Genomic DNA, 13,575 nt, shown 5'->3' with positions numbered 1-13,575 from the left:
GGGTTCTATGATTACACACACACACACGCATTCACAAGCAGATCCATAAATGCATTGAAAATTACACTTACAACATTCATTGTTGTTGGTTTTACACATATACCATATAATATTAATACTATTCATTAATCATTTCATCGGACATTATAAAAAAAACTGTCCTTAATACCACTTAATTTTTTCTCGATTTCAGTTTTATTTTAGATACATATAAATTATATAATTATTATTTTAGTATAGTATTAATACAGATCCTGTATTTTAAGTAGTTCTTAACAATTACAACAATTCTCAGTATGTACATTTGGTCCTTTGGTAATATTTAGAGATGTATCAGGTAATTTCTTGACTACTTATTTTTCCGTAGTTCTGTTTATTTTTTCAAGTTTAGTCGTCTTTTAGTAACTTTGCATTTTTGAAAATATCTTAAAATTTATTATTTTGTTATGACCATATATAATTACATAAAATAAAGAGAGAAAAGAACAGAGTATAAAATCATTTTATCAATATTCATAGTTATTGTTCACTCTTGAAGATGTTATCACCTTTATTTATTTGTACTTTTTTGTCCTCACCACCACTGATGATACCAACCTTTTCAGCCCATTTAACAGCAAAGACCTTATCTTTAGTCTCACCATCTTCCCTTGTGATAGTATACATTGGGGCTGTAGATCTCACATCCCATACCTTGACAGTACCGTCATGAGAACCAGAACATAACATGTACTCGTTTTCAGGACAAGTATCCAAAGAGACTACAAAGTTCTTGTGGCCAATTAATTGTTGTTGAGTAATCTTAGAAGAACTGGAGTCGGCACGAGGATCATGCAATGTAATGTGTCTAGCACTGGAACCACAAGCTAATAGCCCTAAAGAACTTAATTGTGCAATACTCAATAATGAGTAAGATGTAGTCTTAGTGTCGACACAACGAGCAGTGACAAGATCCCAGGTCTTAATAGTGTGATCCTGAGATACGGAATAACCTACTGTATTATCATTACGGTCAAAAATTGCTTGTTCCACTGGGGCTGTATGAGATTCTAGTAGTGATAATGGTGCTCTTCTTCTAATGGAACCATCCTTTAGAGCCAACTTTCTTCTCTTTTTGGCTGCTGTAGATACTTTGTTGTTTGTTGATTTGGTTAATTCTTCCATAGAATCTACTGCATTCATGGCTTTATAATCTGTAGACCAAAGACCAATAGATTTATCATATGAAGCGGAAATGATCCTAGATGTTTCATTAGACACATCTAAAGAGACAACTGGAGCACCATGACCTTCTAGGATAGCTAGTGTTTTACCTTCCTCAACAGCCAATTCATCATCCATATCCTCGTGATTGTTAGTGGCACCAACTGGGGAATTCTTGGTCTTCCATATACGTAAAGTACGATCGTTACCTGCTGACACAATTCTAGTATTGGACAAAAACTTGACAGCTCTAATAGGAGCGGAATGACCACTATACATCTTCTCTACTTGACCACTTAGATTCCAAGTTCGCACAATCCCGTCGTAAGAACCAGTAATAATGGATCTTTGTGGAACCTCAATACCGGAGGTAACATCGATGGAACTGATCCAATCCTCGTTACTAAAACTAGATAGATAAGAAGGTGGAAGAACTGCTCTGGTATACTCAATATCTAAGGAAACTTCAGAAGATAGACCATTCTTTACTAAATAATCGTCTAGAGAAGAACGTAATAATTGACCATCAATCAAAAAATCAAATGGAGTAGTGGCTACATCTTCATCGGAACGTTCCGTAGATAACAGATGGTTGACAATTTCAGACAGACCATATCTTTTCAATTGGATTGGGACGTACATAGGAGTGTCCTGAACCTGTAAGGATTCATCCTTTTCACGGGTGAAGAATCTGATTTTAATTTGGGACTTGCCGTCTGACATTCTGGATTGGGATACTGTACTGTGGACTTTCGAATGAAGATTATATTCCCATAAAATATTCGTTTATATGTGATATTTATGAAATGAAAATATCAACTGTTCTATAGCCTTTGAAAATCTAGAGATGAGATGAGCTTTGAAATTTTTCAAAATTCTGTTTCGCCTCACTTTGAAAATTTTTCGCAGCTTTCACCGTCTGAAGAAAAATGATCGAACGTACTGATGGAATTTTTGTCATTTTATATTAGAGTGAAATATTAATATATGTGACGTGAACAAGTTTGATGGGATGTTTACCAAATCTATAAATCAAAAGAGAGATACCCGTAATATATATAGTACCATTGTCACAATTACATGTGGTCGTATCAAAATCATATATCGGTTGGCTGTTTTTTACAAGATTTTACTAGACTTCAACTAATAGTTAGTTATATCTTCATTAATTACAAGACAGTTTTTACTTTACCACAAAGTTCTATCTTTTTCTAATATAAATAGACTAATAGTACTCCAACGAACTTGCTCAATGTATATATACACATATATATGTTGAACTCTATACAATTCAATATCCACCAACGATTCCATTGGACATTATGTCATCATATTGGAACTGTAAACACCGTTACCGGTGCATATCTTCCACTATACATAATGTAATTTCGTTATTGGTGGTCATCGCGCGCGGTGAAATTTCCGATCGTTCATTCTGAAATTTCAATTTTATTCGAGTCATACACACATATATATAGATATATATAGATGAACATATCAGATTAAAACTAATCGTGAGAATTTTTTAGTGAATATATCACTTTTCACATCTTTTAATTTCGTTTTATTCAGTTATTTGTTGTAATACAGGAATATTATAACTCATTGGTATTTATTGATTATCTTAATTAGAAATACAAGGAAAAAAAAATGGCATCTTCAGTTCCAGGGCCAAGACCGCTCCCAGAGTCTCGTTATGATCTATCAACATATTGGGGTAGAATTCGTCATTGTGCGGAAATATCTGATCCATCAATGCTATTAACTACATCGAAAGATTTAGATGCTGCACGTCAAGTCATCGAAGCTTACCGTAATCATGAGATCGAAGCACCTACTCCAGCTTTCTGGAAGGCTAAGAAACAATTGGATTCGACGGTGCACCCAGATACAGGAGAGACTGTCTTACTACCATTTCGTATGTCATGTTGTGTTTTGTCCAATCTAGTGGTTACTGCAGGTATGCTAACACCTGGTCTAGGTACGGCGGGGACCATCTTCTGGCAATGGGCTAACCAATCGCTGAACGTTGCTGTTAATTCTGCCAATGCTAACAAATCACATAGATTGACTACTACTCAATTAGTGACAAATTATTCTGCTGCTGTTATTGCATCCTGTGGTGTTGCTATGGGTTTGAATGGGCTGGTTCCCAAATTGACAAACATCTCTGCAAACACAAGATTGATTCTAGGGAGACTAGTTCCATTCGCAGCCGTGGTTTCTGCTGGTATTGTGAATGTGTTCTTAATGAGAGGTAATGAAATTCGTAAAGGTATTGCTGTATCTGATGAAAATGGTGACGTTATTGGTAATTCTAAGAAAGCTGCATTGATCGCCGTAGGTGAAACTGCTTTAAGCCGGATCATTAATGCTACGCCAATCATGGTTATCCCACCACTACTTCTAGTCAAACTTCAAAAGGGCTTATTAAAGAATAAATCCATGGGTATTCAAACTGCCGTTAACATCGGTATTATTGCTGTTACCTCATTTGCCGTTCTTCCAGCTGCTCTTGGTGTCTTCCCGCAGAGACAAAGTATCCATGTCAATAAACTTGAACCTGAATTTCACAGAGCTAAGGATAGAGATGGTAAGCCAGTCACCAAGGTATATTTCAATAGAGGTATTTAAAAAGTGTATAGAATAAATAATATCGTATTGTTAATTGATAAAGATTAATATGGTATAAGTTATCACTGAGTACGACTAGGACCCTTTATAGGTAAAACGTTTTTTAACTTCAATTTTTTGGCTGCAAAAAATGAGAAAAATTTGTAGTTTGGCTGCCTTTTTGTTATTACGGCATCCTTAGTGACAAAGAGGGAAGGCAGAGAGAAATGTGATGAACTAATAGTACACTGAAGTCATAGATGGTTCAGTTATTTATTCGATGCAGCCGTTGTCACTTCTTGGAAGTTGAATATATATATAGAATTATTACTATCTGTTGATTAAACTACTATTAAATTTCTTTCCATTTTTTCTCTTTCTCAATTTGGGAACAATTACCAAAAACAATTCGAAGTATACCGGACAGTGAGCATTAGCATAAAGTTTGAGAGGATTTAAAATAAAGAAACTTCCTAAGTTTTTGCTTCTATATCATATTTTTTTATTAATAATTTATATTTGCTATCCATTCTATAACCAAGAACCATCATGTCCGAAAAGGAGGAAGCTATCTTCCGTTCAGCAGAGATGTCTCTGTTGCAGTTCTACATCCCCCAAGAAATCTCTCGTGATGCAGTCTATACATTAGGTGAACTTGGTATCGTTCAATTCCGTGATTTGAATTCCAAAGTTAGAAGTTTCCAGCGTTCTTTCGTTGCTGAAATCAGAAGACTGGATAACGTTCAAAGACAACATCGTTATTTCTTTAAATTATTACAGAAGCATGGCGTGCCTTTGTTTGAAGACCCAAATTTGATGTTCCCCGATGATACTGAAGCTGGCACTGATGTTGCTAGTCATGGTCCTCATTTACCAATCAGTAGTTCCATCATTGATGAACACGTTCAAAACGGAGCTTTGCTCGAAGAGAGATTGATTCAAATGGAGAGCGCTGCAGACCAAATTCAATTGAAGAGAGCAGACTTGGAACAATACAGGGCAGTCCTACAATCTGGTGATGAATTCTTCTCCACCGAGGATGCTGCTCAAACTTCTATTGCTTCATTAAGAAGAGAAAGTATAATCAGTGAGGGTAGAGGTCTTGCTGATGATAGTGCAATCAGAACTCATGTCAATTATGTGACTGGTGTGATTCCAAAGGATAAAGTAAACACTTTGGAGCAAATTCTATGGAGAACATTGAGGGGTAATTTATACTTCAAACATATAGAACTAACTGATCCATTCTATGATTCAGTCACTAAAAATTTTGTTCAAAAGGAAGCATTTATTATCTTTTCTCCAGGTGATCTTATCATTCAAAGAATTAGAAAGATTGCTGAATCCCTTGATGCTAATTTGTATGATATTGATAACAATGAACATATTAGATCTCAACAATTAAGTACAATTAACCAAAATCTAGATGATTTATACAAGGTTCTTGACACTACAAACAAAACCCTAGAGAGCGAATTATATGCTATTGGTAATGAATTGAACAAATGGTACCAAGATGTCTCTAAAGAAAAACTGACCTTCGAAACTTTGAACAAATTCAATTTTGATTCTAACAGAAAGACATTGATTGCTGAAGGTTGGGTTCCAACTGACGAAATTGATTGTTTACAAGATGCTTTATCCGAGATGACCACTAGATTAGGAATCGACGTCCCATCTATCATTCAATCTCTGGAAACCAACAGAACTCCTCCAACTTTCCACAGAACCAACAAGTTCACTGCAGGGTTCCAAAGTATCGTCGACTGTTATGGTATTGCCCAATACAGAGAAATCAATGCCGGTCTTCCAACTATTGTTACTTTCCCATTCATGTTCGCTATTATGTTCGGTGATATGGGTCATGGTTTTATCATGTTCTTAGCAGCTTTAGTCCTTGTCTTAAACGAAAAGAAATTGAATAGAATGAAGAGGGATGAAATTTTCGATATGGCTTTCACTGGTAGATATATTGTCTTACTGATGGGTTTGTTCTCAATGTACACTGGTTTCCTATATAACGATGTTTTCTCCAAATCGATGACCCTTTTCAAGTCAGGCTGGGAATGGCCAGAACACTTCCAAAAAGGTGAAACCTTATTTGCCAAGTCAGTTGGTACTTATGCGTTTGGTTTAGATTGGGCATGGCACGGTACTGAGAATGCATTACTATTCTCTAATTCCTACAAGATGAAACTTTCTATCCTAATGGGTTTCATCCATATGTCTTATTCTTACATGTTTTCTCTTGCCAATCATCTATACTTTGATTCTATGATTGATATCATTGGTAATTTCATTCCAGGTTTAATTTTCATGCAAGGTATCTTTGGTTATCTATCTATTTGTATTGTTTACAAGTGGTCTAAGGATTGGATCAAGGATGGTAAAGCAGCTCCAGGGTTATTGAATATGTTAATTAATATGTTCTTAGCTCCAGGTACTATTGATGATGAATTATACCCACATCAAGCTAAGGTTCAAGTTTTCTTGTTGATTGCTGCTTTAATTTGCATCCCATGGTTATTATTAGTTAAGCCATTACATTTCAAGTTTACACACAAGGATGAATGTGCAATCGCATTACCAACTGCTGACGATATTGAACATAATGCGTCTACTGAGGAAAATGGTGATCGTGAATTCAGTAATGAAGAAGTTGATGAAATATATGAAGGTGCTGATGACGACGAAGGTGAAGGGCATCATGGTGAAGAGTTCAGTGATATTATGATCCATCAAGTCATCCATACCATTGAATTCTGTTTGAATTGTGTCTCCCACACTGCCTCTTACTTACGTCTATGGGCTTTATCCTTAGCTCATGCTCAACTATCAACTGTCTTATGGACCATGACCATTCAAATTTCATTTGATATGAAAGGTATCGTTGGTGTTCTAATGACATTTTTCCTTTTTGCCATGTGGTTTGTCCTAACATGTGCTGTTTTGGTTGTCATGGAAGGTACATCTGCCATGTTACATTCTTTGCGTCTACATTGGGTTGAATCGATGTCTAAGTTTTTCGTTGGTGATGGTATTCCATATGAACCATTTGTCTTTGGTTATAATGATATGGAGGTTGCCGTAGAAAGCATTAATGCAAGCACTAGTGATTAAGATCGTTGTTTAGTGTGAAGGATCTAGACACTCTTACATATAATCTAATTTTGACACCGCATCATTGAAGAAGAAATAGAGGAACAAAAACACTATTATACTTTAATATATACAACTACTATAGATATAAAATAAAATAAAATAAACCACATATTAGTTACAAGTTATAGAAACAAAAGAATATCAGATTATGCATACGATTTTAAAGATCTTGCATCCGTTCAAATATATGAAATCGCGTTACCATGGTTACGAGTGATAACCTTTCGCCCCCGAAAATGCGAACCTTTTAATTGAATTATTAAGATCGTGTTACACAACTACAGATTAAACACATCTGCATATATCTATAAAATCTAACTCAAATTGTTACAAAGTAAGAAAACAAAGGATTCTTACGAAATCCACGTTTAACGTAAAACATAGAGTTCATCTTTACCAACTAAATAAGGATATTGCTTATTATCAAAATATGGTATATGGAGCGACCCTCGTAGAATAGAAAATATATAGTAGTAGTTAGCAGATAATCAGATTTACAATTGAATTTTAGCAAAAATATTAGTGCAAGACCTTTAGGAAGTCCAGATCAAGATTTTTGCACTATCAAGGAAAAGAACCATACTGCCAAAATAATCTTACCAGACTGCACTTGCTGGCGCACTACATGGTAGTAGTACCATTTTAGGTGTGTACATACTGCTACGTTTTGTGGTGGTTCTTCTAATTGAGTATAATTAAATTACCAGCCGACCCGTATTCCATTAGATGGGCTTACTGGACTGGACTGGGATTGATTAATTGATTAATTGACTAAATTGATATTTCTATTAGTTTGTTTCTTAGGAACAATTACACTGCTGTCTTTAATGGAGAACAGAAAAAAGTGCATCACAGAAACCGGGGCAGAAGAAGCAACAAAGTGCGGAATATAAAATTAAACAACGGCTAAAAATCAAAGCAAAAAACGAAAAAAACATCTCGGATGTGTAAAGGCAACACAGAAGATATCGTAGTATATACGTTGTCTGATCCAAAGATTGGTGGTGGTAGTAGCAGTAGTTAATAATGATAGTGACAATAATAAAACTAACATAACGTTATGAAATATATATCAGAAAGCTATAACTTCATTTGATTTAAGTAAAACAGAGAGAGAGAGAGAGAGAGAGAGAGAGAATAATATCTGTTAGTAGTTTGTGGTGAAAAGGGACAAGAAATTATAAGATCACAGAGTTTTAGGAAGGAGCTTTTCATTTTCATGTAATTAATTTAGTTCAAGGTCCCTTTGATATTCCATAAGCAATATTTGAATTTGTTGTTTTGCGAAGTCATTGAGTGGTTTTTTATCTTTTATTTTGATGTATCAATCAAAACATTCTTTTATTTCTTAAGTCAGACACCTTCCTTCCGTTCTTTGGTATTCTTATTCTTCTACGTATAAATGTATTATAATAAACACTCATCATTACTTGCTTCAATAAGGCTCTCTCTTTCTCTGTCCATCCCAAACAAATATATATAGAAATAATTGACTGTTTTGTATTGTATTCTCTTTTTTGAAGAATTCCTTATATAAAGAAATAAAGATACGAAATAGCAACAAGATTATTCAATCATATGCAAGATGTATATATTTACTTTGTTTTGATTTTGTTCAATAAAATAAGACGAACAATATTTCTTTTTTGGCGCTAATATATATATACCTTGTATATCTTATATCAATTAATTCTTGCTGATTCTGAAATAAACAACCTAAACTAATTGATTTGTTATTATTCAAACTACTTCATTCGTTTTTATCATTAAAGAGAGTAAATAAATCGATCAAACTAAATAAAATACACTAAATTTTTATTTTGATTTGTACATATTCGTAAAAAATTACTCAAACTCCGTGCTTGTGTAATAATTTATTGAATAAAAAACCTATACAAAGTTCTAATACGTTTAAAAAGAAAGTTGAGATAGTTGTTATAACGTTTAAAACTGAAAACAATCATCGTCATCATCATCATCATCGTTCAATCCATTCATTGATTAACTGATTTAGTAGTTCCTTCTTTCCCCTACTCTCCCTCTGTGTGTGTGCCCCTTCTTTATTAACAGAGCGACGCGAACAACGAAAAAGATATTTTCTCAGTATTAAGAAACCGCACCATTCAATATTATTATTATTAGTGCACTTCTCACATAATATCTTTGGAATTTCATTTTTCTTTCCTCTATCAGCTTCCAGTATATTACTATTATTGTTATATTAAGGAGGTGGTGTGGTGAAAAAAAAATATATAGAAAAATATTATAATAAAAAATAAGAGAAAAGATAGAAAGTTAACCAGATCCAAGAAGCTAATTTATACTAATTTTATTTTATTTTTTGCTTGGACGTTTTAAATTATTATATTAACCCCTATAAAATTACAACCATATTACACATTCAACCATTTTTTTTTATTATTATTTGTTTTGTAATTTTGAAATTGTTTTGAGCATATCCATATACAAAACTAGAAGATTAAGATAATTATTAATAGAAATAGACACTAACAGTAATAGGAAACAAAAATAAGAAAAAAAAATGCCGATTCTAGGTAGAAACCCATTTGGTCATCATCATCATTCGTCTTCATCGACTCATTTAAATGAAAAATTGGATTCTAATGGCTCTTCTCCAAATAGAACAGGAAATTCAATCAATAATAACAGTAGTAATGTTAATAACCATAGCCATATGACTCAACCACCTATTAGAAGAAGTTCAAAATCATTCTTAAGTTTCATGAGTAGGAAACCTTCATTGGAATCAATCAGAAGTGAAAAATCAACAGATTCGTTAGTGAATAGTCCCACAACGTCTCATATAATGAATTCAATGCAAGATAGCCATCAACAACAGCATACTCACAATTTAAGCCATGGTCATATGCATGATAATCACATGTCACCTAAACCAACTCACTCAATGGTAGAATTGAAAAGATTTTTCAGATCATCTAAAATTATGTCAATGACTCATGGTCATAATAATAATAATACTACTACTACTAATCATTTGCATGGTACACATGGTGGAAGTGCGGTGAGTAGTTCTACTACAAACGTACCATCGATGTCAAGACATACTCAGACACAAAAGGGTTCCTCAGTTAATAATCATCATCCTCATTCAACAACTCAGTTGAATTTGAATTCTCATTTTCAAATGACTGCGAATGATCATCATGGCCATACTCAATCCGCTATACCTCCAAGTTCCGATTCGATTTTATCGTTGTCTAATACTATCAACATTTATCACGATGATACTATTTTAGCTCAGAAATATGGTAGACTTGGGAAAACTTTGGGGTCAGGTGCAGGTGGTTCTGTAAAAGTATTAGTGAGACCCTCTGATAATGCAACTTTTGCAGTCAAGGAATTTAGACCAAGAAAGGCTAATGAATCTGTGAAACAATATGCTAAAAAATGTACTGCCGAATTTTGTATCGGTTCATCTTTACATCATCCAAATATTGTAGAGACTATCGATATCTTCTCCGATTCAAATCAATTTAAATATTTCCAAGTTATGGAATTTTTACCTATAGATTTCTTTGCAGTAGTAATGACCGGTCAAATGTCCAGAGGTGAAATCAATTGTTGTTTGAAACAATTATGTGAAGGTGTCAGATACTTACATTCAATGGGTCTCGCTCACAGAGATTTAAAATTGGATAATTGTTGTATGACTGAACAGGGGATCCTAAAGATTATTGATTTCGGTAGTGCCGTCGTCTTCAAATATCCTTTTGAAGATGAACAAAGAACTCATAATGCACACGGGATTGTTGGTAGTGATCCATATTTGGCTCCAGAAGTAATCACATCCACGAAATCTTACGATCCTCAAGCTGTAGATGTTTGGTCGATAGGTATAATCTTCTGCTGTATGATGTTAAAGAGATTCCCTTGGAAAGCTCCTAAATTATCAGATGATAATTTCAAATTGTACTCTATGCCTGATGACATTGAAAGAGACTATACTCAGTCAGCTAAACATCATGAACAGTTGTTATCTGAAAGAAGAAGATATCGTGAAAGAACGAGTCATCCAGAAGGTTGCGAAGATATAGAGAAACAACATAACGATGATGACACTGACAACAACAATAATGATAACAATGAGGAGCATGTCTCAAAGGATGTTGCAAACATCAAACAATTACCTACTCCACAAGAGGAGGACATTCCAAATAATGATACTACTATTAATAACTACCAACAGGAACATTTAAATACTGTTCCTGAAGATGAACATAAGAAAGGTGATACATCAAACGGTAGTACTGACAAACATACTATTGAAAATATTACGAACCAAACACTAACGAATCCTCCCGTTAAAGAAGTTAATGATAACAAGAGCAACAACAATATCACACAAAAAGTTAAGATTGATGACCATAATGAAAACAAACAACAACTGCAACACGCTGAAAAGGAAAATAATGACAAAAACCCAGTCCTTCAACATAATGAGACTATACCAGATAACAAGTCTATATCATCTACTAGAACTGCTGCTACTTCACATACTCAACACAACGGACATCCCCACAAGAGAGTAATACATGGACCTTATAGATTATTACGTTTATTACCTCATGCTTCTAGACCTATTTTGTCTAGAATCTTGGAAATTGATCCAAGTAAGAGAGCCACCCTTGATGAAGTATTTGAAGATGCTTGGTTCGATGAAATTCCAAGTTGTACTATGGACAACAAAAACAACGTCATTAGAGCCCACGGTCACCATCACACAATTGTGAAGGATTCGAAGACCTATAAAATTTAATGACATATAATGTTATATATGAACTATTCTAATATATGATTTAATGTTACATGGATATATATATTTTCCAATTTGATTATTTCTATACATATGTAAATGTTTCAAATAAAAATTCCATTTTCTCCTCAACATACGCCTAGTATACGGTATAGATGGAAACAGGTTAATTATATTTAATTATTTACATGCTTTATTTATATTTATTTACCGTCTACCAAATAAGTCAAATGGGATTTATCAAATATGTCTACTTTATCACCGAATTCAGCTAATGTTCCAGGGAAATTTAGGATTGAAACATTATTTACGCCCCATTTATTTGTGAAATTTGAGTTTTGTTTGGGTGATAGAATATTTACATTATCAAATCTAAAGCTCCAATAAAGGGCTAGTCTCCATAATAATATTTTTTGACCAACATCATCGTTAACCATAGCGTTTAAATCCTCATTTTTCTTATAAAGCTGTCTCTCCGCAATCAAATTAACCAATTCTGGTTTAGAAAATGTCGTGATCCCTGATTCAGAATTCATTATTTTTCTTAAAAGTAACCAATCATCAACGACATAATATTCATGTTTATCAGCCACGAGATTTGCAAGTTTTGATTTAACGTTGAATGTCTTCCATATCGATATTTTCCAACCTGGAATCTCATTAGTCGGTAGTTGGTTTAGTAACTGTTTCAATGTCTTTATATCGAGATCATATGGAGAGGAAATAGAAGAAATATTCTTACCGATACCCACTGTTCCGCACAACTTATTCTGTAGATTCTCTTGCAATACATGACTCTCAGTGATTTTCTTGTATGCGCCAACGGATAAAGCTGATCGAAGTCCCAATTTTGGCCATAAATAAACCATTACTAGGAATAATTCTTCAAATATAAAGAACATTATTAGGAATCTAGGCAGTTTCCAAAATTCATTTTTTCTATACATTTCAACGAAGTTTGTTCTGGTGATATGTTCATCGAGTAGGTTGAACTCTAAATCTTTCAATAGCTGTTGATTGGAATATAGGATGCTTGACTGATTTCTATATTTTTTATGAACTTTGTAGGAATTCTTTATGGCCTCCCTATATATTTTCATTTGTGATTTTATTATTCTAAACCATAATGTCGGACTCTTCCTCCAATTCGGTACAATTGAATTCGAATTGTTGATTTTTTCTTTCTCTAATGCAATTACAGAATATGTTCTAGGTAAAGTATCCGAAGAGTTAATATCACTGTCAATCTTTGATTCATCAGATGTCACAAGTATTTTGCCGTTTTCAAGCTTTTGTTTAAAGTTGTGAAACAATTTATTATTCTTCGCCGATTGTTGGAATGTTTGTTTTGTATCTAGTGCAAAAATTGAAGGATATGTTTTATAATGTAAACATCTCCTTGATAATAATTGAAACATATCTTCTCAATATAATGGATGAATGCCGGAATATGCAGCTAACTACAACTTTCTAATAATTATACCCTTTGGGTTCCTAAAACTTAGACCTTTTATAATTGTTTGTCTATTTTCTAATAGATTAATATTTAAGCGAACTAATTGGATATCTAAAATTCAAGAAACATATCAACATCATACAAAAAAAAACAATGTGTAAAAGACATATATTTATCTATGCGCATATACATTAAAACGATGACTGCTCTATAGCAACAGAACTATATCATATATGATACTTATATATTTATCTCAAAATACCATCAGAGACAGGAATACATCTGTATATTTCTGCTCCATTATTAAATATTCTAATGTCGGTAAAACGAAATAATCAGCAAGAAT

The 13,575-nt window shown here is 33.6% G+C and overlaps 5 protein-coding genes across 5 annotated transcripts; 3 read left to right on the top strand and 2 right to left on the bottom strand.

Annotated features, from left to right (window-relative positions):
- Positions 1-519: 519 nt before the first annotated feature.
- YTM1 (Ytm1p) lies at positions 520-1,926 on the bottom strand (the record flags this gene model as incomplete). Its single annotated transcript, XM_041549009.1, has 1 exon — positions 520-1,926. One exon carries the CDS (start codon positions 1,924-1,926, stop codon positions 520-522), a length of 1,407 nt encoding a protein of 468 aa, XP_041404943.1.
- Positions 1,927-2,853: 927 nt separating this feature from the next.
- On the top strand, positions 2,854-3,837 carry FSF1 (Fsf1p; the record flags this gene model as incomplete). Its single annotated transcript, XM_041549008.1, has 1 exon — positions 2,854-3,837. The coding sequence occupies one exon, from the start codon at positions 2,854-2,856 to the stop codon at positions 3,835-3,837; it is 984 nt and encodes a 327-aa protein (XP_041404942.1).
- Positions 3,838-4,365: 528 nt separating this feature from the next.
- VPH1 (H(+)-transporting V0 sector ATPase subunit a) lies at positions 4,366-6,936 on the top strand (the record flags this gene model as incomplete). The annotated part of the gene is made up of 1 exon (XM_041549007.1): positions 4,366-6,936. One exon carries the CDS (start codon positions 4,366-4,368, stop codon positions 6,934-6,936), a length of 2,571 nt encoding a protein of 856 aa, XP_041404941.1.
- A 2,584-nt stretch (positions 6,937-9,520) lies between these two features.
- Positions 9,521-11,776, top strand: HRK1 (putative serine/threonine protein kinase HRK1; the record flags this gene model as incomplete). Its single annotated transcript, XM_041549006.1, has 1 exon — positions 9,521-11,776. The coding sequence occupies one exon, from the start codon at positions 9,521-9,523 to the stop codon at positions 11,774-11,776; it is 2,256 nt and encodes a 751-aa protein (XP_041404940.1).
- A 200-nt stretch (positions 11,777-11,976) lies between these two features.
- PNT1 (Pnt1p) lies at positions 11,977-13,191 on the bottom strand (the record flags this gene model as incomplete). The annotated part of the gene is made up of 1 exon (XM_041549005.1): positions 11,977-13,191. One exon carries the CDS (start codon positions 13,189-13,191, stop codon positions 11,977-11,979), a length of 1,215 nt encoding a protein of 404 aa, XP_041404939.1.
- Positions 13,192-13,575: the final 384 nt, after the last annotated feature.

This window comes from Maudiozyma barnettii (assembly GCF_903064755.1).
Source record: "Maudiozyma barnettii strain CLIB 1767 genome assembly, contig: KABA2_02, whole genome shotgun sequence".
In the NCBI taxonomy this organism is placed as follows: Eukaryota; Fungi; Ascomycota; class Saccharomycetes; order Saccharomycetales; family Saccharomycetaceae; genus Maudiozyma; species Maudiozyma barnettii.
Note: the sequence above shows the minus strand (reverse complement) of the source record. Positions and strands in the feature narration are given on the sequence as shown.